The sequence below is a fragment of the Drosophila elegans genome, unplaced genomic scaffold (genome assembly GCF_018152505.1).
Source record: "Drosophila elegans isolate 14027-0461.03 unplaced genomic scaffold, ASM1815250v1 contig_208, whole genome shotgun sequence".
NCBI classification, from domain to species: Eukaryota; Metazoa; Arthropoda; class Insecta; order Diptera; family Drosophilidae; genus Drosophila; species Drosophila elegans.
Window position 1 is genome coordinate 6,899,929 of NW_024545578.1, and position 27,880 is coordinate 6,927,808.

Sequence of the window (27,880 nt, forward strand, 5' to 3'; positions counted from 1 at the left end):
AAACATATCAAAACAAAAAAAATAAAACACTTTTTGATTTTTAAACTCTATTAAAGTTTTTGTTTAAAAAACTAAAAAGGCAATTTAACCTTCGCCTAAGTGTAAGTTTAAGAATATTTTTTGTATTCCTCAAGAACATGTGAAGGTTTAGTTACCAGGGATCTTCGTTGCCAAGTTGAAGTTCACAGATCTCGACAACTCACAGACATATGACTAACGACAACTATGCAAATTAGTTTTGGCCATATGCCCGGTTATCGGCACAAAAAACAAAACCAACAAAAAAGCCACTCAACATCTGTTCGGGCTGAGGCTAAAAGCAAATGACTCCGGCGGCTCAGACGATCATTAAGTATCGTATTGTATGGCACAGTATACCGGCTGAGCATCCACGTACACTCACGTAGCGCCAGCTAGAATATATATAGAGACGATCTCTGGCCTGGCGTTTCATATATAGCCGATGATGTAGGGTGGGAATTTCCGTTATCTTCGGCATTCGATTGGTCGTAGTCAGATCTCAACTTTAGTCTAGGCGTTGTCTCCGAGAGAGCGCTTTAATATAGAAAACCACTTAGATGTGTTGGCATTAGGGTGGTCCAGAATATACCATTATCTTCCATTAATCAAACCATCTTTGAGCAAATAAACTATATCTCAATTACAAGCGCTTTATAGAGTTTACGGTGTTTCAATCCGATAACTGTTTGACATTATTAAATCCTTAAAAAATTTTTTCTGTATAATATTTTTGATACTTATGATAATAATCTTAAGTTTCACCCAAGTATCTTATCCCAAGAAGTACATTACCATTCAGGTCCACCCCATTGTGCATTTGCCAGTTGTGACGTTAAGAGTGTCGCTTTATATGGTGGAAGTAAACAGATTTCTTTATTTTATTTATTATTAATCTTTAGCTTTTTCATTCTCAGAGACCCGTGGCAGAGTGTTTGTTTTTGCTGTTACTCAATTCGAATTACATATCACTAAAAATCAAAACAGAAACGTCGTTCTCTTCCTTCGGATATTTGTTTCGACCTCGACTTTCTTTTTACTTGATAGATTGGTTTTCTTTTAGAATATCGCTACAAGAGTTGGTTTTAGTAACCAAATTGTTGTTTGTCTTCTTGATGTGGTTTTTGTAAATTTTCGATCTAATCATAATCGCCTTTGTTGCGGTTTATTCACAACTTCGTTTAGCTAAACAAAATGTTGTGATTTTTGTTAGTTTCGCTTGTTCTTTTGGGAAATAAGTAGGCAACTTAGAGAGTTAGAAACAAATAGTCAACACACTATCATCGTATTCGTCGTCGACATAATAATAATTAGAGTAATCATAATAAATTTATCATACATACATACAAGCTCCATATTTATGTTGTTTTTTAAGTTGTTTACTTGAACTAATTTTAAATGTTTGATTTTTAATTTAGAATTAATTAATGTACTTTAAGTTTTTGTTAGAATTTGCTAAGAGTTCATTTAGTTAGTTAATGTTCCAATTCGTTAAAGCCTTTCCTACACACACATATACATTTAAATAGGTTTCCTTGCTAACTTAGTTCTTGGAAGAAAGTTGTAATTTTTGTTTTCTTTTTTTTCTCAATAGATTTTGATTAGTTTTTGAAGTATTTCGGAGAAAGAACGAGTGAGAATGATTAACTGAAACCGCTTTGCTATGTAATTTATTTTGGGGAAAATGAAGTCGTTACAGGAATATTATAATTTATTTGCTGATGAGAAACAATGAAGGGGACTAGTCAAGGGAGATCATACCTACTAAACTACGGACCATTTAAAAAATACACGAATTCGTATTAATATTTTCATAATTTTCCCATCAATTTCCCTTCCTTTGTTCATTTCCTGGCTACACAAAGCGTTTGCTGTTAAAATTTCCTTATTGTGTTCGGTTTTTGTTCTTGGTTTTTATTTTCTTTTCTTTTTTTTTTGGACCCCTGCCCTTGATCGGTTATCTTTTGGGTAATACATTCCTCAAACTATTTTTTGCCTTCTATGCTACTTTATGTTCACTTTATTAAAACATACACAGTAAATTCCTCTAAAATGCTTCGGTTTCTGTTGTTTGCTGTTTGTTGTTGTCTTGTCACCTAAGTAAAGTAAATAGTGTTGCATATTATTATAATTAATATTTGTTTTTGTTTTTTGTTTTTCATTAACGGGTCTTCGCTAATCAAATCCGACTTTGCCGCCGCTAAATTTTTGGGTTCGGCACTTTTATTTCATTTGTTACTTGTTTCGTTTTTAATGTGCTCCTTACATTTTACACACTCAGAGATGCCTGCTTTCGTTTGAGTCTGAAATTGTTTACATTTAATTAAATATCTTCTTTGTTAAACTCGAAAATCAGATTTTAGAGATTATGCTTGTATTTCGGATTTAGATTTTTCCATTGGTTTTCCTTGGGTTTCTATCAACTTGTTTCTTTGGCGACTACACACACACACAGGACAATGTCTACAAACGAGTACAATTTAGTTTAAAAACTTTTCAAGTTAGACTAAACGTAAACATAAATCATCTTGATCTGGATTGGGATGTGGCTGCGTTCGTGGCTAAGGATGTGGATGCGATTGCTCAGAACGAGGCCTCCACCAGGTAGGTGCCATCCATGGGCTGATTGTTTTGGCTATTTTGAGCATTGCTGGCAGCCGGCATGTATTTGCCGCAGGCCTAAACAGAAACGAGAACGGAGCAGAAAATGCATTAGGGCTTTTACCGTTTGAGGTCAGGTTTCAAATGATTAATGATAGCTTCACACGCTGTATGATATGCCTACAACCAAAAAACATAAGCATCGACGTGGATCAAACCCGCAGCGATTTAACATTTTTAGTCTATCAATTTTAAGGGATGCTCACTGAATAAGCTAACTTTAAAAGTTGTTTAGATTTTTATATATAGTTTGTTAGTTATTTTACAAAATTATATAAACATGAAAATCACTTTTTTATGTAAAAATATATATAATGGTTAAACACATTTTTAATATATATTTACATATAAATAAATATAAATTTACAAAATATTGACTTATTTTATTATTGCGTGTCTTTCTAGTAAGATAATAGTCGTATTATCTCCACAGTTTTTTTTTTTATTTACAAAATAAATTTACCTAAATAGGGGCGTTTTACGGCTTAAATATCATGATTATTTTAGAATCTTCCTTATTTAATAAAAATAACGTTAATATTTTACTGTCTTTATACATTTTTAGCTGGCTCTACATTTTATCGACACCGCTACTACATTTGACAAAACGGATTTCATAGCATACTTTTTTGCGCTTTAATTTCACTTTTAGTTTGTGAAAAATGGAAAACTGTAGTTAAATCTTTAGTCATTTAATAATAATCCTTATAGATGTTAAGATAAATGTTAAAACAAAAAACTGAAATTCTTAAAAGAGTAGCATTGATGTTAATATCTTTTTGATGAAGAATTCTTGTTGATATAAATCCTAGACTTATGAATAAAATGAGTTCAATTCTGCCTGGTGAGATGGGTTGATATACAAAAAGTACAAGACCAACAGAGATAACAAAGTCAACACACACAAACCGTATATATACACATAAGTATAGAGAGAGGTTTACGGAAAGTGAATTAAGACCCACCTGCAAGTGCGGGTCCTTTACTCTATGTACAGGGTATGCTGCTGTTTTTGGGGGCATATAGCTTACCTGGTAGCGCTGGGAGCAGCAGCGGCCGCAGCAGGACTGCAGCAGACCGGCGGCACTGTTTGTCGAGTGGGCGGGACTGGCCATCGGCGACGGGGAGCCCGGCCTTTTGGGCTGGCCGTTATACGGAATTTCTAACTCGACAAATTCTCGATCCTGCCGGTTTTTTTGAGCATTGAGAGGTGTACAGCCAGAGAAGAATTTTACAAAGAGAAACGAAGAATACATAGAGTACAATGTTGTTTTTTTTTTCTTTCTTTTTTTTTTGTCAACAATTTTACAATATAGAAATTTGGGAATGGGGTCGGGGGATTGGTTTATTACACACACAAAACACAGGATGGGGTTGTAAATACATACGCATAAACAAATACTTCAGAGCGAGAGACAAGAAGAAAGGGCGAGCGTTTTTGGCTCTTTCGAGTTTAAACAACAATTAAAACATTAAGCTGGTCTATGGGGAAAGGTGGGCACAAGTTATAAACATTTGAACGCTACAATTTATTAATTAGGAAATTAAGTGATTTTTTTCTGGATTTTTTTGCGGCTCCTAAGCAATGACAATTGTACAAAGACACTATGAGAACTATTTTTCGTTACTTCAAAAAGACAGCCAAGAGGGGGCGGGCTAGGGGGCGGAGCAGCGGGCGGGCGATCACTTAGCGGAACGAGAGCGGTAAATGCAGGGGGCGGAACGGAGGGCGGGGGCGTGGCAGAGCGGTACGAGTGGGAAGCAAGCGCCAGCGAGCGACATTCGAGTGCGACTTTTGTTTAAAACGCGGCCACGTTATATAGCCACTCAGGACCGATTCTTGATTTATGGTCATACGTTATTTTATTGATTTGTGGTTTTAAGTTCAGATTTTAAGAGCTCATCAAGTGGAATAGGTTATTGTTACGACTAGAAAACATAAAAATGTTTATGGTGTGTAAAAAATCGTTTGTGAAAGTGATAAGGGAAATCGTTTAAAAGTTTTATTCATTTTTATACATATTCAAGAATGTTGGAAAACTTCCCTATCGTTTGCAAAAAATTATCAAAAGACCCTCTTATATAAGCATGAATAATAGGATTATCAAATAAGATTGTACAATTATTAAAACGTTACAAAATAATACTTAAACCATCTAAAATGACTAGATTGAGCAAACAAAATGTATCTTTAATGCCAAAAAATTCTATCAAAGAACAATAAATTTACTATCAAATTCAAATTTTGTTATCTAGCGTTATTTTCTTTTAAATTTCAAAGAAATATGTATCTTCTTAAAATAGAACTGCTGCTGAGCTAGAACTATTTTTAATCGAATTCGAAGTAGCCCATTAAAAAATGGTATGCCATTAATTTACTCTCTATAAAATAAGAATTACATGTTGTACGCCTTAATGGGCTTTTTATATCCACTTAGTTATTCTGCATTGTTTTTAATGATACCTCCACGCACTTGACGAGCCCCCTCAGCTATTTAAATTGTTTAGATTTTGGTATTGTTGGATTTTTATATTCGTTTTGGGTTTTATGTTGACAGCAATCGATTGCATATGGCTAAATGGACGTTTCAAAAATTTCTTGATAGCATGTGGGGGAGCATTCGCATATCGTTCGAACCGATGCTGTTCGGTAATGACCTATTCGAGGAACTTAAAACAGAACAGAGCGCATAGCATTCAACACGAATCGTTCTCTTTCAACAGAGGGTATTGAAAATCAACACAAAAACAACCGACAATCAACAAAGAAAAAAACTAAAATTCGAAATTGAAAATTGGAATTCATAAAAATTAATTGCAACGCGTAAACATGAACGAGATAGAAAAATAGAGATAGCTAGAGAGATAGTGAGAGAGAGAAAGAGAGGGGGATAGATAAAGATTGAAGAAAGAACGGAACTTAAATACAAACCGAAAGCACTTACTTTGGCGAATTTATATTCGTTTATCAGAGCATAGACATTGATATTCATTGCTTTTTATTTCTATGTTTTATATTTGCTTGATTTCAAAGCCAGTTTGGCCTCAGATCGTGTGAAAAACATGACACAAATGGTGAACTTAGAACATAAAACTTAGGACGTAATACAAAAGTTCCGACACACAATGTACAGAAAACAGATTGAAATAAAAACAAACGGAAACCAGAAGGAAAACTTAAATTTTGTTCAATAAAAAATGCATATACAAAAGATGCTGAATATTCGCATTTCAGTTCAGTTTTTTTTTCTCTTGGCTCTTTGCGATTTTCGATATTGATTTGGTTTTGGATTTCGATTTGGATTAATGAGAAGACGCGATAGTTCTAAAAGGCTTAACAACAAATCCTTATTCCTCTGGCCATTTGCTGTTTTGTTTGCCGTTGCCGCCGTTGGTGTTTTTTTGGCTGTGGTTGTCGCTCTCGTTGTTGCCGTTGTCATTGCTTGCCTAATGAGCTTGTGGCGAACCTTACAATTTCTGACTATAACTGAGATGTTCAAATGTTGCTACATCTGTCACGGAGTAAAAACGAAAAGTGTATAGAGAGAGAAGAGAGTGTGATAGGTAAATCATAAGTTTAAATCATAAATTCAAAACACTGAGCGCGCAGTCGACTGACAATAATACGTATACATCACATATATTTCTATATATAGATATATATATTTGTTTTAAGAGAGAAAGATTGAGATATCTGTAAAGCGAAGGACGAAGCTGTTTCGCACATCTCGTATACGCACCGTTGTCTTCTCCAGACATCGCAGCAAGTGATGGTGCTGCAGCTCGAAGATGTCCTCGTCCCGATAGTTGTCATCCAGCTCAATGCCCGACTCCTGGGCAGCCCACCGAGCCTCGGCGGCCTTCTTCTTGCTGACAAAAGCGGCTCCGGACGAGGCCTTGGCAATGCGGATGCGCGCCAGGCGAGCTTTCTGCAAGGCCATAACACATAACACATAATGAGTAATTGTTGGTGGTGCTAGGTTGCTAGCCAGTGGGTGCACTCAAACAAAATATAGTTATTGCTCACAAAGTATAATTACAAAGCTCAGAAAACTGTTTCTAATCTTAATAATTAAAAATCATTTATGAAAATTTAATTAGACTTTTAAAAATAAAAAATTATATAATAAATATTTCAAATGCCAATAATTGCAAGACTCAATTTACTAATATTTTTGATTTATACAAATAAATTTTGAATATTTTTGTTTAAGTCTTATAATGACTTATTTACAATGGCTTCAATTGACTACCAATATTGCTAATTTATAATTTTGTCTATAAATGGCTTACCCGCTGCGCCTTGCGCTTGTCCGCTCGCTGGTTCTGGTGATAGATTCTACTAAAGTTCGATACGATAACAGGTACAGGTAAGGCGATGACCAGCACACCACTGAGTGAGCAAACGCCGCCCACAATTTTGCCAGCTATTGTCTCTGGCACCATGTCGCCATAGCTGTAAGAGAACGAACGATTTTAGGATTAGTAATACATTTTATATAAATTAATAGCTACAAAAACATAAGTATTTAATAAATAAATCTTGATTTCACTGTTTTATATATACTTAATCTTCGAAATTTATCAAAACAATAAATAATCAAAAGATTCACTGTTTCTTTTTTACAAAATGAAATAAAAATCAGATTTCTACAAAACACTAAGAATTTATAGAAACAAATTAACCGAAAGCACCAGCAGCTATGGCTGCTGTACAAATAAAGAAATATTTAAATATAAATCCAACGCTCTAAAATTTTCAATTTTAAAAAAATAATATTGTTACCTTTCTAGTTTAAGGGTTTTATTTAAGTTTTTGTTAAATGTTGTCTACTGTGCCACTCTCAGCACAAATTTATTTAAAGTAGACTCACCCCAGCGTCGTCATTGTGACGATGGTGTACCAGAAGGCCGCCGGAATCGATGTGAAGTTGGTGCCGTTGACGTTCTTCTCGGCGTAGAACATGACGGTGGCGAAGATGATGATGGCCATGGCCAGCGAGAAGACAAGGAAGCCCAGCTCGCTGGCGCAGGACTTGAGCGTGTAGCCAAGGATCCGCAGTCCCTGCGAGTGGCGCGAGAACTTGAAGATGCGGAAGACGCGGAACACGCGCAGCGTGACGAAAGCGCCGCTCACGTCGTCGTTGTCGGTGATCCCCAATCCGATGTAGTACGGCATGATGGCCACCACGTCGATGATGCTCATCACCGAGCGCACGAACTTGCAGCGATCGGGGGCGGCGAACAGGCGGAGCAGATACTCAGCCGTGAAGATCATCACGCAGGCGGTGTCCAGGCAGAAGAAGACGATCTTGTAGCGCTCGCCGCAGGGCAAAGTTCCAGCTCGACCCGGGCGATGGCCGCACGGCACTGTCTCCACCACATTGGCCATCACGGAGACGGCGATGAAGAAGCCCGTCACGTAGTAGAACACCAGGGCGGACGTCGACGTGTGCGGATTCTCGAAGGCCCGCCACATCTTCTGCCGCATGTTGGTCAACTGCTGCAGATTCTGATCCCCGTTCTCCGACAGCTTGTCGTCCATCAGCCGCTCCGCATTCTCCCGCTTCCGGTCCCTGTAGTCCTCGTAGCAACAGTCCCCAATCACGTCCGGCATGATGCCGAAGAAGGCCAGCTCCTCGTCGTAGCTGGTCAGGCATTCGTGCTTCGGATAATGCAGCTTGCCCGTCCGGTAGTAGTTCAGTATGTGCCGGAATATGTCCGGGTCCCGGTCGAAGAAGTACTCTTTGCAGTCCTCATCGTAGAAGAACTCCCTTTCGTTGGAACCTAAAGGTAATAGGAGTTTAAGAAGGTGTTCAGTTTTAATGTTCAATTTAAAATAAATGTCGAAACCAATAATATAATTAATGGAGCTAATAAAGGACTTATTAACAATTTACATTAACCCTTTCAGCTATAACAATTTATGTCAAGAGAGTGTGTTATAATATATAAATAAACAAATAAATATAATATATAAATAAATAAATGTATGTTTAATCTAAAAACAGAAGTATATCGCTAACAACATAAACACCCTACATATACTCAACAAAAACCAACTTTATTTAACTAAAAATTGATATTTTGCATAATAGAAATTTTAAATTGTAAAAGTCACGTTTGGGTTTTAGTCCGTTGAAGGTAACTTATATTATCGTACTTTTCAATTTGGTATATTTAAATTTTTAAATATGTTTTTAATTATTCACAAGTGATAAAATTATTCTATGACAACACATTCCGAGGAATTGCCTGTTCGGTTGAATAATTCCATTGCAAGACTTACACGTCATTCAAAGTCATAAACAAAAACATATTTGAATAGGTATAAACAAACATCAATGCAATATCTTAAAATAAGAACATAGCGCTAACGTTGCCCGGTAAACTCTAAAAGGTCAAAGTTTGTTGGTAGGAATAGTGGTAGTAATTGTGTTGTTTCAGAAATCGATTAAGTTTTTTGGACACCTATAAATAGTTTTTACCTACAGTAGAAGTTCCGTAAGTGTAACTAGATAAATAGGTGCTACTTTTAGAGAGTATAATTAAATTGTATACTTTGTGGGAGATATTTAAATTTATAAAAGCTCTACTTATTGAAGTTATTTGTAGTTATTAGGTTCCTTATATTTTTCTATTATAAAAGTGTTTTGATTAATAAGTTCGACTATGGTCATTTACTGTTTTTAATGTAACGTACCTAAAAGAGTATCTGGATATTTTTCCAAGGTGTTCCGCCACGTCTCGAAGCGGCGCCCGGAGACGTTGATGAGGAGCTTCTCGTCGTCCGTTTTGCGGCGGTCCTTGGGCATCGGGGGCGGTGGCAGTGGGTGGGTGGCTATCGGCACCCACCCGATGGCCGCCGCCCGGGCGAAGGGCAGCCAAGCGGCGACCGAGGCCATGCTATGGGGTGGAATGTTTCAGTGTCCCGGCTGACGACTGTGGGGCTCCTCGCTGGGCTTCTATTCTTGTACCCTTTCCTTAATTGTTGCTTGGCTAATTTCCTATAGTATTTGGCAGTTGATTTGGAGGATTCCTGGACCCACTGCGGGTTGAGGGGAGTCGCAGCGCCTGTGTTTTACTCCTATTTTAAAGCTTTTGTCCGCTGCCCCCGTTGTCCTTATTGTGTTGCGAGTGCATTTTCGCAACTTCTGGCTAGCTGTGTTTTATTGCTTAAACTTATTGCTGTCATTTTGCTGTGGCTGCTGCTGCTCTTGCTTTTATTGTTCACTGCGGGGATATGAAAAGTTTCCGGTGTTCCTCAGTTGTGTTGATGTGCAGCACTGCAAGAAAGTGGAAAAGTTGGCAGGGCTTGAGCACAAGTTTTAGGGCGGAAAAACTGTGGGTATAAGACTTTTAATTCCACAAAAAGTTTGTGAGACACGCACCAAGTCATACACACAAAACTCTGAAAAGTGCAATATCAGCTTAAAGTTTGTGACATGTTGGTTGATGGCAACAACAAATTATTCTAAAACTAAGGATAACACAAACAACTTAGAAATAAATATCTTGAATGTTTCTTTTAATTATTATTGTTCAATTAAATTAATTCTAAAATTCAAAATTATACTTGTAAAATTTAGCAACTTATCAATGATTAATAAAAATAATGTTATATTTAAGTAAGCACAAACATCATGAGTTTAGTTTCAAGAAAGATATACAAGTAAAACAGAAATACATATGTATCAAAAGTCATTAAATGTATTTTTAGTCCGCACTTTCAGAGAATTTGCAAAAATGATCTTTCTATTTTCCAACTACAAATGGTAAGGCAATATTTTGTTCAGTTTTATTTAAACAAATACTTTAGAAGATTAAAACATTCCAACTACAAATGTTAAGGCAATATTTTGTTCAATTTTTTTTTTTAAACAAATGCCTTAGAAGATTTAAACATTCCCACATTTACAATTAAATCCTCCGCAAATAGTTCAAGTCCATGTGAATAATATTCGTTTGGGATTTGCTCATTTGAATATAAAACACCCACAGTGTATCTAGAGGCATGCAATTGTTTGAAATTCACTTCAATCGAATTCTAAAGTTTATGGGGAATCCCAAATAGTATTGTATCCCCCGTTCAATGGATTTTCCGACTTTCTCGAAGCATAAATATTATCATAAATCTGTGGGAACAACCAGCTAGCACAAACTAAACTACACACAAACGCACATATCGACCCACTCCTCAATTTCTCGCTTCACTTGTTTATATTATCAATTTATCCCCTGCCCTCCGCCGACGCCTCTGCAGATATATATAAAATGATTCACAGAGGCAGCAATCGACAGACAACGCCATTCAATGCGTTTTCGGGCAGCGCTCTGTCTAAATATTTAAACGAGCCAAACGGAATCGAGCCAACTGGAGCGCAATGTGGGGATATGGATATATTGTATGCCCCCGTGGGTCCAGCAGCTGAGACCATTTTAATGGTTCGAGCCAGCGGAGTGAACGACCATCCGACGGTCTTCCATCTGGTCGTCCATGTCTGGATGGTTCTGGTTTTGATTCTCGTAGGACCACCATGGACACAGTGTGAGAAAATTCCTACAACAGACATACAATATTTTGCAAGTAAACACCTTCCTTTAATTCCACTTTTATTGTTCCCACCCTTCTGTTCATTTTATTATCAATATTGAAGATCAAAAGGCAATTATTATAAAAGAACAAGAATTTGTTTTACATGAGAATGTATTTCCTTTTTAAATGGACTAATTTATTTAATGTAGACTCTAAACAACCTTTAAAATCAATACACTGATTCTTTTAATAATCCTAAAACGATATCCGTTTTTTTATTTTTAGTCTATTTTGTATCTTAAAAATAAGAACTCTTCTTAATCGTACATATCGAATTAGCAAAACGAGTTTGAATATATTTTGACTGACAGTGTTTAGTATCATGAGATAGTTCTTGCAAATAAGTAAAGGAAACCAACAAAGAATACCTTTACAAATATTTTTAAACTATGCTTTCAATTAATGAAGTAAACATTAAAATTAATAATTTATTTGTAATATTGTAGTATTTTGATCTTCGAATTTTGGTAGTAAGTCAGCATGCCAACCATTCTATTTCTGAAATCAATAAAATTCTATTGACGCATTACTTAATTCTTCTCTCAGTGTATTTGAATGATTGGGCGGTATGCGTGGGTGTCTTTGCGTGCCTTTGTTGCTTGGTCTTTGCCAGTCGCACAACAAATTTATGTGCCTTTCTATAGACAGTAAACACCCTGCAAATCTTCGTTTGGCCACAAGTCATTTTCCAAACAACAATTAGAACGCAAAAAGTTTTTGTGTCTGTGTCTGTCCTTCGGCCTTGCGGCCCACCCCCACCCTTTGGCTAGCAACCACCCACCCAGCTGGGAACTGTGACAAAAAGTCATTTGTTTCCATAAATGTCATGGCCTGGCATGGCTCTTGAAGTCTATATAATGTGTGCCTTTGATTTATACAATATTTATGGCTCTGTCGCTAGTTGTGTCACTGGCACTGCCGCGATTGTTATTCCATTGCTCTGTTATTCTGGCCAAGAGAACATCGATACTGCACTGCCCGAAACTGATACTCCATTCGCTACGCAACGCCAACAGAAGTGTTTGAGTATTTATGCGCACCTGTCAATGCCGTCTACACTTAGAGAAAAATATTAAAAAGTTCATAGGAAAGTTTGTTAAGTTGTGTAGCAGAAATCCTAATAAGTAAAAAACCACAATTCACAAAATTCGCGAAAAGAACCAGATTTTCGTTACCAAACGATAAAGTAAAGTAAATTTCAACTAAATACTGTTAAAGATTCATAAAAAAAAACCTTTTTTTCTTATCAAATATAACTATAATTAAAAATATATCAAAAATGCTTTTGATTGATAAATCATTGATTAGTTTTTCTACAATAAGTAAAAAAGATATTATTTTTAAACCTTTTAAACACGTGTCTATTTGTCCAATTTAAAAGAGTCTATTTCAAGAAAAATGTTGCTTGTTCATTAATATGAATTTGATATAGAAAATTGATTTTCAAACTTTTTTTCGCTAGGCGTACTAATGCCTCAAAGGATTCTCCCATGGGAGAAGTGATAGGAGGTGTTTTGGGGCGAAGTGGAAGGTGCGTTTGTCATTCGGCGTTGCCATAACAATAGCCATTAGGAGTTATTAGTTCGCCGAATGGAAACGACTAAGACACGACCACGACACAAAAACGTTGTCAATACCTGAAGGCTAAGGTTAGACAAGGTTAGCTCAGGTGATAGATGAGAATGGGGTTTGTATAGACTTCCTTTGGCTTATTTAACAAATACTTGCATGCAAAACATGCAAAATGAATATTACGGTTCTTATTTGATTGATGACGGTAACGCTGTTTTTGTTATGACAACTTATTTGAGTTGATGAGAATTTGATTAATACTCATTTGGTCTCAAAAATATAGATCAAGAAAACAGGTTTATAGCCTGCACCTGCCCTAAAAGCCTCCATTTGCAAAATTGCATACAAGTTTACATTTGCATCGCAAGTAAGCTCAGTTTACCCAATTCATCATATCATTATCATCACATTATCCAAACAAATTCTGCGTCCATGTCCATTAAGCGATGGCGAGTCAAACAAACCGACAGTTTCAACCTTCTTTGGCACACGTTACACCCATTTCTACCAGCTTTCACCCACATCCATCCACCCATTTTCCCCCAACACTATTTGACACCAGACAATAAGCCGCGGACTCGTAGAGTGTCAGGCCTTAATGTTTTAATGCCACATTATCCTATCAACAATTTTCCACTATAGTTTGACGTTCGTCGTGTTCAGAATACATACAGAGAAAAAAATATTTGCGAATATTTTTTAGAGAGAGTTTTGGTATTATTGATCAAAATTTTAATTGAAATGCATAGAGTTTTAAATTCAACACAAACGAGTTTTAAATTAAAAAGAAAATGATCTTCTTTGTGTAAATTTAAAATCACTCTAAATCTTATCTTTAGTAAATGTTATTTTTCTATTTAACCTTTTTATACCCTTGCAGAGGGTATTATAATTTCAGTCAGAAGTTTGCAACGCAGTGAAGGAGACATCTCCGACCCTATAAAGTATATATATTCTTGATCAGCATCACTAGGCGAGTCGATCTAGCCATGTCCGTCTGTCCGTCTGTCCGTCCGTCTGTCAGTCTGTCCGTCTGTCCGTCTGTCCGTCCGTTTATATGCAAACTAGTCTCTCAGTTTTAAAGCTATCTGCATGAAACTTTCCCAAAAGTTGTCTTTCTATTGCAGGTAGTATATAAGTCGGAACGAGCCGGATCGGACGACTATAGCATATAGCTCCCATAGGAACAATCGGAAAAATAAATGAAAAAAAATTATAACTTTGCTGTTTTTTAATTTTTTGTTTAGTTCTTCGACATTTAGTAATGGTTAAACATTTCCGATTTACGGTTTAAATTTCATCAAAATCGGTCGACTATAGCATATAGCTCCCATAGGAACAATCGGAAAAATAAATGAAAAAAATTATAATTTTGCTGTTTTTCAATTTTTTGTTTAGTTCTTCGACATTTAGTAATAGTTACATATTTCCGATTTACAGTTTAAATTTCATCAAAGTCGGACGACTATATAATATAGCTCCCATAGGAACAATCGGAAAAATAAATGAAAAAAAATTATAACTTTTCTGTTTTTTATTTTTTTGTTTAGTTCTTCGACATTTAGTAATGGTTAAATATTTCCGATTTACGGTTTAAATTTCATCAAAGTCGGACGACTATATCATATAGCTCTCATAGGAACAATCGGAAAAATAAATGAAAAAAATTATAACTTTTCTGTTTTTTAATTTTTTGTGTAGTTCTTCGACATATAGCAATGGTTAAATATTTCAGAATTATGGTTTAAATTTTATCAAAATCGGACGTCTATATCATATAGCTCCCTCAGAAATAATAAAAATATATAAAATAACTATCAAATAATTGAGCTGCAAATCATCATAGCTTCAATGTTTTTAAACATATACGAAAGTAAATCATAATTTTAATGTTTTCAAAAATGTTTAATTCTTGCAATAGCTGCAAGGGTATATGAACTTCGGCTTGCCGAAGTTTGCTTTCTTTCTTGTTAAAAATCAAAATCATTTCATTAAAAGTGGAAATGCAAACCCAAAGCTTTTTTATTTTTCCTCTGTGCATCTATAGTCGTTGACCTTGCTTTTGTTGTTCGTGGTGGACGAAATGGAAATTAATCAATGCCGTTTGCTCCGCTCTCCTACACCACCCCCGCATCAAAAGCCACCCACCGCCCACCACCCACTGATGACGTTGATGTTGATGTTGATGTCTGGGTGTCGTTAGGCAATCAAAGGAGAAGTTCGTCAGGAGGAAAAGCAGAGCGACAGGATCAACGTATTCGGTGCGTGGTGTGTGCCATCAAAATAAATTGTCAAACAGCAAACGTGGGGAGGACAAGGTCGGAAAGTGGGCGATGGTGACCCAGCCCGTCCAGCTGTCGAATGAAAAACACCTTGGCGCCAAATGAGGGGGTGCTGAATGTGACTTCCGCTTGGCTCCAAAACAAAGGCGCCACATGTCCCTATTAAATGCCATTTTTTTCGGCCCTCTCTGGGCTTCCATTAATTATTTACATAGTTTATTATAGCTAAGCGTGGCGAGGGGCTGCCTAATTATTTGCAAGTTAGTTGGCTGCTTTTAGTTACATTTCGTCTCAAGGTTACACTTTGTTGGGGGGTAAACAGACCAAAAAAAAAATGGAAAAGAACAACAGCAGCGACAACAACGCACGTGCATCTCTCATCATAGTGATGTGGATCCATCCATCCATCCATTCATCCATACATTCATCCATCCATTCATCCATCTATCCACGCCGCGTTCCCTCAACCTACATTGTTTGGGATTTGGATCAGTTGCCTTTTGAGTGGGAGCATTCGGACTTGGTCTTGGGGACTCTGACAGCCATTATAAACATTTCAATCAACAAATTTCGATTTTGCAATGCATGGAAAGGTGAGCGAAATGAACTTCCAGTTGAAAATCAATCAATTTTGGTCAAAGAAGAAAGAACTTCTTTGTTCGAAAGGTCAGCTTAAATAATTAATGATTTATTTGTATCTTTTCTATCAACATTTAAAACTCTGAGTTTATTTATAATTCCCTCATATTGTTGAAATAAATTCTTTGTTCAAAAGGTCATCTCATCTTATTAACTAATATATATATAAAGGCTTGGAGCCAAGCGGAATATTCCACAAAAGTAAATAAAAATGGACCCCCAAAATACGTTTCAAGAATAAATTTATAAAAATTTATTCAGCAATTGCAATGATTTTTAAAAATGGTTACGATAATTTTTTATTAGTGCCATTTTATTCCAATAGCTTAAACAAGAAACCCTAGAAAAGCAATCCAAATATCATCAGCATAAATATAGCATACTTTTCTGACCTTCAGCAGTGAAATAACCATATCAATTTACACCTCAGAGCGGACATAATCATTATCTATTAATGTTGCTTTTAGGGCATATCAACTTCGCCGCCATCTCATTCGTGTTTTTCCACTCTTGTTTGTGTTTCCTGACTGTTCGTTTTTTTTATGTTTTTGTTTTTGTTTATCATAAAGTACAAACGGGCAGCGCAGACCACCAAGACCACCCAGACCACCACCTACTCGGCCCTCGAGACCGTTCCATTCAATTTGGAGCCCCAAAATGCTAGTTAGGCATTAATGTACGAAACACACGAGAAGTCTACGGAAATCCTGTGAATTTGCCTTCGCAGCCATTGCGTGGGCCAGCCTTATTATGATGGCTTGACTTTCTCTTTCTTTTTAGCCCTCTCAAAGCGGAAGCAATTTTTGCGAAAAAAAAAATAAACAAAAAATAGTAAAGAAAAAAACATGGCCAGGTTGAAACCAATTGCAACTTTGAGTCAAAATGCGAAACAAAAAGAAATGGAAGAGTTTCCAGATCATAAACGCAATTTTATGGCCTGGGCGGCATTTCAATTTTGTATTTTTATTGACAATAAGTTAACAATGTTTACTTTTAGTTTTGTGTTGTTGGGCTATTTTTAAACAATCACAACAACCTCCTAAACAGACCAAAAATACCCAGCGTTTTCCCAACTGCTTCGCGTTGCTATTCTTTTGTTTACAAGCTGTTTTTGTTTTTCTTTTTGTTTTTAATTTTATTTCATCGGCTTAATGAAAAAATGAGAAATATGTACAATTGAGCGGCCAGAGAAGAGAGATGAGAGAAAGAGAAAAAGAGAGGGAGAGGGAGAGAGAGTGAGTTTGAGAAAGTAGGGAGAGTGTATCACTTTCTCTGCGCCTGCTCATGGGACCCTTGGGGGCTGGTCTGGGCTTTGGATATGGACTTTGGGTCTGCGTCTGGGTCTCGGACTCGGATACGGCTTCGTATACGGCTTCGTATACGAATTCGGGTTCGGCTTTGGACTTTGTGATCCGGATTGGGATTGGTTCGGGTTCGCCCTTGCCCACGCCGTCGGCTCAACATCAAACAACATTTCAGCATTTGTCTCTGGGCCTTATGAACATTTTATAATTTTCCCTGTACTTTCCACTTTGGCTCGTGAGTCTGTCGCTACGCTTAAGTAGAGGCTTATGTATCCTCCCACTAAGAATCCAATTGAAGGTGTCTCCTCAAGTAAGGTGTCTATTTGGCAAGCATTTCAAAGAAACTAATTCTGTTTAGTGCCGCCTTTCCTTGATGGAAATAAATTCGGTTTTATGCACGATTTATACATTGAACCACCTATAGCTCTATAAATATCTCTGTTGCAATATTGATCCGTGCGATGCATTTTGGGTCAACAGATTTATGTTTGCCTCCGAGGGAGCTAATGCTAATGCTAATGCATTCTGTATTAGCTATTAGCTTGCAATGAATTATGCTATCAATTCTTAATAAAAAACATATTTATATAAAAATAACAACAAAATTGTACATTTTGTTTACTTGTTGGTAATTTAAATTTAAAACAAAGGCATCACATTTATTGTCAACCATTTGAGATTGCCTTTAAAATGCCTGACAAATATTAATTATTAATTAATATGGTTAAATGTACATAAAGCTTTGGATGAAATGCTTAATCAACAACTTAATTTTTAATTGAATCATTAATATTGCTGTATTGGCTGTAAATCCGTACAGAAGCTTTTATTAAATGCATATAATTATTCGGCCAATTGATGCATGGTCAATTAACAACGCAATCTGGAAGCTAAATAAAATTAATTCACCAATATATTTGTTTGCCTTGGCAAGAAAATCATTGACCATATTTTCAGAAGCATTCGCATATTAATTTTGCCGAGCAGCAACACACTGCGTATGCTTATTATTAATTTAAAACATTGCCCATACGTCATATTGCGCTAGAGGACAAAACAAGGAAAGGTCGAATGCGCCCACAACAATTCGATTACAAGTTGATTTATTATTTAAATTGCATGTACCGAAACAAATATTGTCAACAATAAGGAAACGTGAATGCTGTGGGATCCGAGAAGCAAGGGTTACTAAAAATTGAGAAACTCAATGGCCTGGGCACTTTGAAAAATTGGCCATCAATTTTCTATTTTCTCATAACAACCATTACATTTTAAGCTTAACAAAGATGTTGTTGTAAGGAGGTCGTAAAAGTTTAGATAAGTTTTTAGGGATATGAGACTTAAACATGGTCAACAATTAATTTGATTTTGATTATAAGTGTTGTTTCAAATTGTTTGTTTAACATTTTTAACTAGTGGAAAGTTAATTCAAATTCGTAATTTTTAATTTCAACTTATTGAAACAAAGTTTAGACAAGTTTGTGTGTATAATCTCAAACTTTGGAGCCGATCTCTATTTTTTTCACTGTGTGCAACTTCTTTGCTTACATAATAATGTTGGACAGCGGGATGTTGAGAACAACTAGCTCGAGACTTTAATTTTGCTATTCAAATTAATTGCAAAACTCATAAAAACTTTACAGCGTCGTGCTTATCAGTTGGCCAACATTGTCCGCTGGAGTGGCTGCAATCCACCGAATCCACCACCTCCCCCGAAAAAACTTTTGTCCTTATGGCCCTGACAAGGCGGAAAATCAGGAGCGGATCAGGGGAATGAGGGACTGCGGGTACATCCCGTGGACGTGCAAGTGACCCAGAGAGCCAAATCCTAGGCAGCACTGAGTGGGTGGTTCGGGTGGTCACGGTGAATGGATGGAATGGTGGCTAAGGCCAATGGCGTAATTTATGTAGGCCCGCTAAGCCTTTCCATGCGTAAAATGTGATTATATCTGCGTATAAATACGCATACGACCACGTACGGATTATGTGAACTATATGTGTGTGTACATAGTGTGGGAGACAACAATGGCTAATACAATATTTCAAATTCAATACAGGGAGAAAATATTTTGGAATTAGTAGTTAAGACTAGAAATATAAATAAAGAAAATAGAACAAAAAAAGATTGAATTTAAAAAACTTATCCGATACGCTGAAATTGATCATTTTTTATGCTTCAGAGTAAATTTTTTAGAAACCATTTATACAAAATTCTACTCTTCGGTTAATCTTAGATAGCAAACTCAAAGTGTAATTTACTTTTAATTGCAAGAGATTTCCCCGTAAACAAAATTAACTTTATTAAAATCCATCATAAGCAAAAGTTTTGTTCATATTCAAGGCTCTACATATTTAATATTTAATTATTAAACATTAATAACAGAAAAAAATAAGTTTTGAACCGAAAAAGCGCAAGAGAAAATGTACTATTGCAATTTGGAAAAATGAAAGCATTACTTAATTTGAAATTCAACCGAATGTAACGATAAATCAAGATGAAATGATAAAATGACCACATTGAGGTGCCCACGTGCATTAAGTTATAAAGGGATTGTCATTTTTATCCAATGATAACAAAACAACAACTACAGGCTGCGCTGCGACAGCGCTGCGACTGCACTGCTGCTGCTGCACTAAGCGCGTCATCAAAGAAACACACACAATCGCACCCACACTCACGCACAAAGACAAGGCCTGTGTGTGTGTGCAGCTGTGATCCTTGTATTAGTGCGGCTTTGTTGTTGCGCCAAAAACCAAGCCAAGGATTTTTCGCACATTTACGCCAGCAAATGGACTGCTGCTGCTGCACTGAGCTTAAATTAAAGTTCTTGACATATTTATATTTATTAAATAATAAATTAACATAAAACACAAGATAAGATCTGCATGCTTTACTGCATTGCAAACTATCCCAATATTAAAAAATATAAAGATGGCTGGCTGCCTTAAGCTTAACAATAACTGTTAATACATGAAATGGTGTTTTGTTAAAAAAAATTTTATAAAGTCGTTAATATTTTCTTTATCTTATTAATAAGCAATTGAACACAATAACAGAAGTACCAATATTTTAAATATATTTCCAATTTGATTATAAGATATAAAAAACTATTATATGGTCAACAGGAATATTATGCAAATTACAGGGCATAGTTTTTTCTTAGTCTTTTTTTGATAAAAAAACAAAAGCGGTAATAAATAAAAAATAGATAATAATACTCAAGATCATTGTAATTGATGATTGAACTTATACAATTTATAGAGAACTTTGTGTCGGTTATTTTTTAAGATAGATAGATGGACTTATTCATTAAATATTGGTTAATTTTAAATTAAAATAAGCAGAATTTTTCCCAGTGTCCTGTTGCTCCTTGCTGCCCCATTCTCTTTTTCTCTCCTACAGACGACCTTCACTTTCATACGGACGACCGTTATATATTTTGTTTGCTCAACGTTTTTTTAACATGATATGTTGTTTCTATTTTTTTGTTGGTCTGCTGCTGGATAAATTAATAACATGAGTGGGTGGACGAGGGGGAGGTTTTAAATAGGCCAACTATGCAAGAATAACTACTTGTTGTTGTGTTGCACGCACGCCATGAGTTGCAATTAAAAAGCGTTTTTTTTTTATAAATGCCTTAAACAGTTAGCAAGGACATGGGCGGTTAAAAAACTGGATGTGACTTTTTTTTATTTTTTTTTTTTTGTTCTATTTTTTCAGTTATTTTTTATGGCTGTTGTTGTTGCAGAGAGAACCGACCGCAACAACAAAAGCAACAACAGCAACATTCGCGGATACACACATTTTCACAAATCAAAAAAGCAAACGAATATTGCCACACACACACATACAACTTACACTCCTACACACACACACAAACACGGACACGAGAGACAGACAGGAAAAATCTCTCTTTTTTTATGGATTTTCTGGGCAGGCAATCTGCTTTCGCTGATGTTTGATTAAACAATTGCTTTATGGTTCTTTAAAACTGCTGTTGACTTAAGACCATTCTCTAGCCGCCTTTCTCTTCGAAATTTGCGAAATAGTTTGCACATACATACATACGCATTTCTTTTTATTATTTTTTTTTACATTTTACACTTGTCGCCTCTTACACTTTTCCCACCTCCTCCTCCGCCTCCTTCTTCCGTTAGCCGCACATTTTTCTCCGCACTATTTCGTGTACATTTTTCCCCCGCTTTCGTTTCGGAAATTTCTTTTCTGGCCTTTCCTTTTAGTGAAATTACTAATATTTTTGTTTTTTTTTTTGATAATTTTCTTAGCTTTTCCTGCACGCACGAGATGGCCACAAAAAAACTTGGCCCAAACTGCGTCCCGCTATTTGCTCCGCTCAGCGAGTTTTTTTTGGGGGGCGTTCAGACAAACAGTTCTCGACAAACTGAAAGTGAAAAGTGAAAAGCAAAAAGCGCCAGCGCCTCCCACCGTCGGTATCACAATCCGAATCCAAATCCGAACCAGAATCCGGGACAGCACCAAAATACTCACGGAGTCGGCGCAGTTTGCAGAGCAAGTGGTGGTCACAGAAACAGCGAAACACAATCGGAACAGATGTTGATGTTGCCTTTCCAATCGGCTGCCGGACCTCAATGAGTTATCATAAAATATTTATGGGTCGTAATTCCCATCAAGGATATGGCAATTAATAAGAATGGGAAACAACAAATTTTTGTTCATTTTCATTAATCGAAAACTTAATTTATAAGCATATTTTCATTTGATTTGTATAAATACTTTTATCCACCCCTGTATGTTAACTTGTTCTAAAGTAATTCACAATCATTACTTCCGAAGCTTCTCAATACGAATATTTTATATGTTAAATAATTATCTTTAAAAATTAAAATTAAATTTATTCAATTCATAAGATGGCGGCTAACTTCTTTACACTAACTTTAAAAGCAAACAAAAAAGGAATTACATTTCGGCTATCGGAAGTGTGTTTTCAAATCAATAAAATTAATTTAAAGAAATTGATCTAGATGTCCCCAGAATTTGGTATTATATTCATCTTAATAGGTAAAGAGATTCATGGAGAGGTCATATTTGGTGACCTCTCCCCTTAAAGTAGTTATAAAGAAATTACAACATTTTTTTTATTGTTTAAAAAATCGTAGCATCGAAAATGTTCTCATAAAATATTTATTAACTTTGAAAATACAACTAACTTTGAGTTTACAAATATCACTGAATATCTAAGGATATGGCATGTTCACATGCCGAGGGCAAAATGATTTCTAAACCAAAGCTAAACTAAAAGATTTGACCAGTTGCCGTTTTCAATTCCTAAAAATATTGGATTATAAAATGGATTTGTCTAAACTTAAAATAATACATTTAAAGCAGAGAGGAATCTGAGGACACTTTCGAAGGATCGACAACGAAATTTACAAAATGGGGGAACTGTATAAGGTACAACAATATAATTATTTTAATTTGGCAGAAAGTATAACGTTTTTTGATCGGAATTGAAAACAGAACCCTGGACAATTGTAATGTTTCTAAGCGAATGGATATTCTTGTGGTTTAGGTTCCTATTTGGCGGCCGGAGCAGCTGCTCCTTCGCCCTCCTGGGGATCCTTGAATTGCTTGTGCCACTCGAGATTCATCTTGGTAACGGATTCACCTCGCTTGGCGGCCTGTTTGCCACTATATACCATGATGGCACAACCGATGGCGGTGAGAGCGATCATTATATTGGCCAGACGGATGCGCATTTTGTTGCGACAGCGCTCCATGACATCCTGACTGCAAAATGGGATAATAAATGTAAAGGACCTGTTGCTCGCTCTGCATTAAATCCCAAATAAATACCTCACAAAATTGGGAACTTCAGCCTGCGTCTTGTATTTACCGGTCCACACCAACATTTTCCTTTCCAAATTGTTGGGCTCGTGGTTTTTAATTGTCTCCCGCATTATCTTGCTGGTTCCGAAGGATCGTCGCACCATGGCTCCAATTAAAGCGGTTTTGTTAAACATTTTGGTAAATTAAATCGGTTAAACTGTCGAAAGAAAACAGGAATTTTATGCAATTCGCTTTGAGATGTAACATAAAATATCGATAGTAGACCGATAGCAGGGAAATTTAAACGGGCACTTTAATTTTCCAATGTCTATGTTGTTATGACACTGTAGCATTGTAATTTATTATTCACCTCAAATACAAAGTCTTGGAGGTTCTTATTTTCCCCCAAATCTAATTTTTTTATAACTTATATTTTAAAACAAAAAAATTATTAAATTCTAAATTTTAGGATTTGTATTTGCCTTCCAAATTTTGTTTGACTAAAATCTCTAGAGATTTCTCTGGGAACGAAACGGAAATGAAATGGTCCGGGAGCGTGTGACCGCGGCCAAGGTATGTTTTAGCAATCGAGAAACGGTCACACTGCTCTCCCTTTAAGTTTTCGTTTGCGGTGGTAAAAGTCGGAAAAGTCAATTAATATCCGACTTCCACGATATTTAACCGATTTTGCGATCAAGGTCAACCGTAGGATCCGACTGCCCGCCCCGCAACGCGAAATCCGCCAAAAAATGAGCGAGTACACGACCATTCTGGAGCGCGAGTTCCCCAAAATTGACACGGAAACCAAAACCTATGTTGTGGGGGTGCTCACCGGAAGTACGGGGCCTTAACCTTTTGATACCCTCGACCTTTTTAATGAGATGACTTTCCCATCACCAGGTGAGGAGGACTTCGACACCGGCGACGACATCTTCGACGCGGTGGGCGACATCCTGCAGAGCGTCGATTGCGACCGCCCGGAGGAGGGCGTCCGGGCGCTGTGCGAGCAGTTCCTCAACATCATGAAGAACAACGGGGTCAGTGTGGAGCGCAAGGTGCTCAATGCGCCGGTCAATATCGAGGAGATGGCCAAGAACATGGAGCGAATGGACAAGGACATGCAGAGCATCTGGGTGGTGAACAAGGACGGCGGCAATGTAAGTGTGCCTCTAGAGATGGCGATACCCCAACTGGGCATACCACGAAACACCAAGCTAAAGACGAAATTCTAGAAATGTTCGACCAGTTGTCTTGTATATCCAGGGGCTTGGTTAATAATCAATTGCAACACATTTACTTTTCCAGAAAGTTGACTCCAAGAAGCTAGGGAAGGCGGAGGCCAAGCTGCAGCAGAAACAGGAGAAACGGCAGGAGGTGAACAAGCATGGAATGATTCCTGTGGCGGTGAAGCTGCAAACGGCCACAGCTTCCCAGGTGACCAACAAGAAGAACACCAAGCTGGATCAGAAGGGACTCAACCGCTCGATGGACATCAAGATCGAGAACTTTGACCTGGCCTTTGGCGAAAAGTAAGGCAATGAATCTAAGTAGTTGAGCAAACTTTAAAATGTTGTTAATCTTCGCCAGAGTTCTTCTGCAGAATGCGAATCTGCTGCTTTCCTTCGGTCGCCGCTATGGGCTGGTGGGACGCAATGGACTGGGCAAAACCACTCTGCTACGGATGATCGCCGAGCGGCAGCTGCAGATCCCCTCGCACATTTCGGTTCTTCACGTGGAGCAGGAGGTGGTGGGCGATGACACACCCGCCGTGGACAGTGTGCTGGAGTGTGATCTCGAGCGAACGAGGCTAATGACCCGGGAGAAGGAGATCCTGGCGGCTCTGAACAATGGCGTGCAGGATGCAACACTGTCCAATGAGCTGAGCGAAACCTATGCGGCCCTGCAGAACATCGAGGCCGACAAGGCTGTGGCCCGTGCATCTGTGATACTTAAGGGCTTGGGTTTCGACGCAGACATGCAGCTGCGTCCAACGAAATCCTTCTCAGGCGGCTGGCGCATGCGTCTCGCTTTGGCCAGGGCACTCTTCTCAAAGCCCGATCTGCTGCTGCTCGATGAGCCGACGAACATGTTGGACATCAAGGCCATCATCTGGTTGGAAAACTATCTGCAGACGTGGCCCACCACAGTTCTCGTCGTTTCCCACGATCGCAACTTCCTGGACACCGTGCCCACGGACATTATACACCTACATTCCCAGGAACTGGAGGCATACAAGTAATACAGTCGCAAATAGGCTATAATTCAGTAACTAATTTATTCTACTTTTGCTTTGAAGGGGAAACTATGAGCAGTTCGAGAAAACGAAGACGGAAAAGCTGAAGTCCCAACGGCGGGAATACGAGGCTCAAATGGCTCACAGATCGCATGTCCAGGACTTTATCGATCGCTTCCGATACAATGCAAATCGTGCCTCATCCGTGCAGTCGAAAATTAAAATGCTGGAAAAACTGTAAGTGCTACTTTGATTGTAAAGTAAAAACGCCAACATTCCGAATGTTCTTATTACTAAAATGTTACAGGCCCGAACTTAAGCCAGTGGAGAAAGAGACAGTGGTCACGCTCAAATTCCCCGATGTGGAGCCCCTCAATCCTCCAGTGCTGGCCATTTCGGAGGTATCCTTCCGCTACAACCCCGAAGACCCACTGCCCATTTTCAAGGGGGTTAATCTCTCAGCCACCTCGGACTCGCGAATCTGCATTGTCGGAGAGAACGGAGCGGGCAAGTCGACGCTGCTGAAGATCATTGTCGGTCAGCTGAGCACCATTCACGGAAACATTGTCCTGCATCGTGGCCTGCGAATTGGATATTTTGCCCAGCATCATGTGGATCATCTGAACATGAATGTGACGTGTGTGGGAGTTCTGGCCGAATTGTTTCCCGGACGCCCGGATGAGGAGTATCGCCGGCAGCTGGGTAGCTTTGGCCTTTCCGGACCACTGGCACTGCAGAGCATTGCCAGCTTATCTGGAGGACAGAAATCACGCGTGGCCTTAGCGAAGATGTGCATGGGTAAGATCATGATAAGCTCTCAATAAACTCTTACTTACTATTTTTCTTCAATAGCGGAACCCAATTTCCTGGTGCTTGATGAGCCGACTAATCACTTGGACATTGAAACAATTGATGCTTTAGGACGGGCTATTAATGCCTTTAAGGTAAGGGCGCTTACATGCTATATAAAACGAAGATGAATAACATTATTTATTTATTTTGACAGGGCGGCGTTATCTTGGTCTCCCACGACGAACGCCTCATTAAGGTCGTTTGCAAAGAACTCTGGGTGTGCGGAAATCGCACTGTGAGAGCAATCGAAGGTGGTCTGGACGAGTATAAGCGGGAGGTTTACAAGGAAATCGAAGCTAATAGTTGAATTTAATCTATTTACTAACTACTCTATTTGTGAAACAGCCTAGCAATAAATTTATAATACGTCTATGACACAAGGAGAACGAAAAATGCTTTTGACTATATGAGATTGACTAAAAGGGAATTAATTTTGTAATAGCAAAGTTAGTTGTTTTTATTTATTCCAATTTGTTAACCAACAAAATACTTTTATGATGGCTTTGGTAGTTAAACCTAATCCTTAGCTGTCGCCTGCTCATTAAGTTTTCTTCGCAGCTCGAACAGCAATAACGTCAAAGCGGATGCCACATTTAAGCTATCGATTCCAGCTGCCAGGGGTATATAGACGCACTTTCCTTTGTGTCCAACCAAGTTCAAGAAACTGCAAGAAATGTTAAAATAGCTTTGCTTGGCCACCACTTGGATGTTTCACCTCTTACCGGTAAGCTTCTTCACTGACTCCATGGCTTTCACCGCCAATAATAAGCAGATTGTGGGCTCCGATGCCCTTGATCTCTGCATAATCAATGGCCTGATTGCTCTCCCGCTTCTCTTGGTTGTTCTCGGCAATGAAAACATTACAGTCGTCGGCAGCCTCTGGAGGAATGGCCAAAGGGAGCTCCTCCCAGGGGACATCATCCCGGATGGGCACTCGGAACTGACCGCCACAGCCTCCTCGCAAAGCCTTCGATTCCCAGGGATCGCAGCAGCCGTGGGTGACCACCACCTGGCTGCAGGGCAGAGCGGCGCAGGTCCTGATGATGCTGCCCAGGTTATTGGGCTCCCGGATATTGTCGCACACGACTGTAATGGGCAAGGGCTGACTGCCCAGACGCAGTTGCTCCGCCAGGTTCTTCTCCAGACCCTTGTCCGAGGGCCTGTCGAAGATGGCCATCAGACCGGGCGGGGTAACCAGCGAAGACCAGGTCTTCAGGTCATGCTGCGGCACTTTGTAGATCTTGGTGCGAGTCTCCAGCTGCGCCCTGCCCACTTCCTCTTTGACCAGAGCCAACTGATCCTTCTGGCTGAACAGGAGGGCCTCCATTTTGAGGCCACATTGCAGAGCCTCCTGGATGAGGCGTCTGCCCTCGACGATGATCTGGCGGTTCTTGTCCCGCCGCTTGCGGGAACGCACTGTGGTCAGAAGAGTGCTGGTCAGGGGATCCTGCAGGGTGAGACGCACAAACTCCAGATTCAGTTCACTGTCCTTGATCACTGGAGCCGGAATGGGGGCTACACGTGGCGCAGGGGGAGCCGTAAACTTTCGAGGAGCAGGTGGAGCACTGGTTTCCTTGGGCTTCCTAGCCACAAACGATTTGGTGCGGTTCTTGCGTAAAGCTTCCCGCGTGTTTACCGGCTCGTGCTTCAAACTCGAATTCCCGAAGAGATTGGCCTCGATGTCCAGTGCATCCTGGATGTCGCCTTGAGGATTATTGGAGCTGCTCAAGCGCAGCACATTCAAGTTATTCACATTCCTGATATTCGCTTGAAACGAGCGTTTTAAGATATTACAAAACATGGTCGGTTATGCTGAACAGATGTTTGAATAGTCACAGGTGTGGTTAAAAATAGTTAATAGGGGGTTAAAGCTGTTGTATGAAAAAAACCATATATTAAAAATAATTAGTTATT

At 38.3% G+C, this 27,880-nt stretch overlaps 4 protein-coding genes across 8 annotated transcripts; 1 reads left to right on the forward strand and 3 right to left on the reverse strand.

The window, feature by feature from the left end:
- Positions 1-870: 870 nt before the first annotated feature.
- LOC108146052 (potassium voltage-gated channel protein Shal) lies at positions 871-21,488 on the reverse strand. 5 transcript variants are annotated; one of them, XM_017271859.2, is made up of 7 exons: positions 21,203-21,488; positions 9,383-9,965; positions 7,554-8,466; positions 6,973-7,135; positions 6,420-6,608; positions 3,711-3,863; positions 871-2,697 (listed from the first exon to the last, which is right to left on the reverse strand). In XM_017271859.2, exons 2-7 carry the CDS (start codon positions 9,582-9,584, stop codon positions 2,602-2,604), a joined length of 1,716 nt encoding a protein of 571 aa, XP_017127348.1. In that variant the 5' UTR covers positions 9,585-9,965; positions 21,203-21,488; the 3' UTR covers positions 871-2,601. The 5 variants fall into 5 exon arrangements, with proteins under 5 accessions (XP_017127348.1, XP_017127346.1, XP_017127347.1 ...); XM_017271857.2 differs by having other exon boundaries at positions 21,192-21,488; XM_017271858.2 differs by having other exon boundaries at positions 21,169-21,488.
- A 734-nt stretch (positions 21,489-22,222) lies between these two features.
- LOC108146293 (UPF0389 protein CG9231) lies at positions 22,223-23,150 on the reverse strand. Its single transcript, XM_017272238.2, has 2 exons — positions 22,909-23,150; positions 22,223-22,842 (listed from the first exon to the last, which is right to left on the reverse strand). The coding sequence occupies exons 1-2, from the start codon at positions 23,073-23,075 to the stop codon at positions 22,629-22,631; spliced, it is 381 nt and encodes a 126-aa protein (XP_017127727.1). The 5' UTR covers positions 23,076-23,150; the 3' UTR covers positions 22,223-22,628.
- Positions 23,151-23,476: 326 nt separating this feature from the next.
- LOC108146291 (ATP-binding cassette sub-family F member 3) lies at positions 23,477-26,349 on the forward strand. The gene is made up of 8 exons (XM_017272236.2): positions 23,477-23,718; positions 23,782-24,038; positions 24,187-24,410; positions 24,469-25,116; positions 25,178-25,351; positions 25,422-25,912; positions 25,967-26,058; positions 26,121-26,349. The coding sequence occupies exons 1-8, from the start codon at positions 23,631-23,633 to the stop codon at positions 26,271-26,273; spliced, it is 2,127 nt and encodes a 708-aa protein (XP_017127725.1). The 5' UTR covers positions 23,477-23,630; the 3' UTR covers positions 26,274-26,349.
- A 48-nt stretch (positions 26,350-26,397) lies between these two features.
- LOC108146292 (rRNA methyltransferase 3, mitochondrial) lies at positions 26,398-27,778 on the reverse strand. The gene is made up of 2 exons (XM_017272237.1): positions 26,689-27,778; positions 26,398-26,630 (listed from the first exon to the last, which is right to left on the reverse strand). Exons 1-2 carry the CDS (start codon positions 27,765-27,767, stop codon positions 26,483-26,485), a joined length of 1,227 nt encoding a protein of 408 aa, XP_017127726.1. The 5' UTR covers positions 27,768-27,778; the 3' UTR covers positions 26,398-26,482.
- Positions 27,779-27,880: the final 102 nt, after the last annotated feature.

What these genes read in the sequence shown, in the direction of transcription:
- LOC108146052 (XM_017271859.2), bottom strand. Translation starts at nt 9,584, where the DNA reads ATGGCCTCGGTCGCCGCTTGGCTGCCCTTCGCCCGGGCGGCGGCCATC. An exon ending in ATATCCAGATACTCTTTTAG is followed by an intron (nt 8,467 to 9,382) that starts GTACGTTACATT and finishes TATTACCTTTAG; the next exon opens with GTTCCAACGAAAGGGAGTTC. An exon ending in GCTGCTCCCAGCGCTACCAG is followed by an intron (nt 2,698 to 3,710) that starts GTAAGCTATATG and finishes GTTTCTGTTTAG; the next exon opens with GCCTGCGGCAAATACATGCC.
- LOC108146293 (XM_017272238.2), bottom strand. Translation starts at nt 23,075, where the DNA reads ATGTTTAACAAAACCGCTTTAATTGGAGCCATGGTGCGACGATCCTTC. An exon ending in GAAGTTCCCAATTTTGTGAG is followed by an intron (nt 22,843 to 22,908) that starts GTATTTATTTGG and finishes CCCATTTTGCAG; the next exon opens with TCAGGATGTCATGGAGCGCT.
- LOC108146291 (XM_017272236.2), top strand. Translation starts at nt 23,631, where the DNA reads ATGAGCGAGTACACGACCATTCTGGAGCGCGAGTTCCCCAAAATTGAC. An exon ending in TGAACAAGGACGGCGGCAAT is followed by an intron (nt 24,039 to 24,186) that starts GTAAGTGTGCCT and finishes TTACTTTTCCAG; the next exon opens with AAAGTTGACTCCAAGAAGCT. An exon ending in CTTAGCGAAGATGTGCATGG is followed by an intron (nt 25,913 to 25,966) that starts GTAAGATCATGA and finishes TTTCTTCAATAG; the next exon opens with CGGAACCCAATTTCCTGGTG.
- LOC108146292 (XM_017272237.1), bottom strand. Translation starts at nt 27,767, where the DNA reads ATGTTTTGTAATATCTTAAAACGCTCGTTTCAAGCGAATATCAGGAAT. An exon ending in GTCAGTGAAGAAGCTTACCG is followed by an intron (nt 26,631 to 26,688) that starts GTAAGAGGTGAA and finishes CATTTCTTGCAG; the next exon opens with TTTCTTGAACTTGGTTGGAC.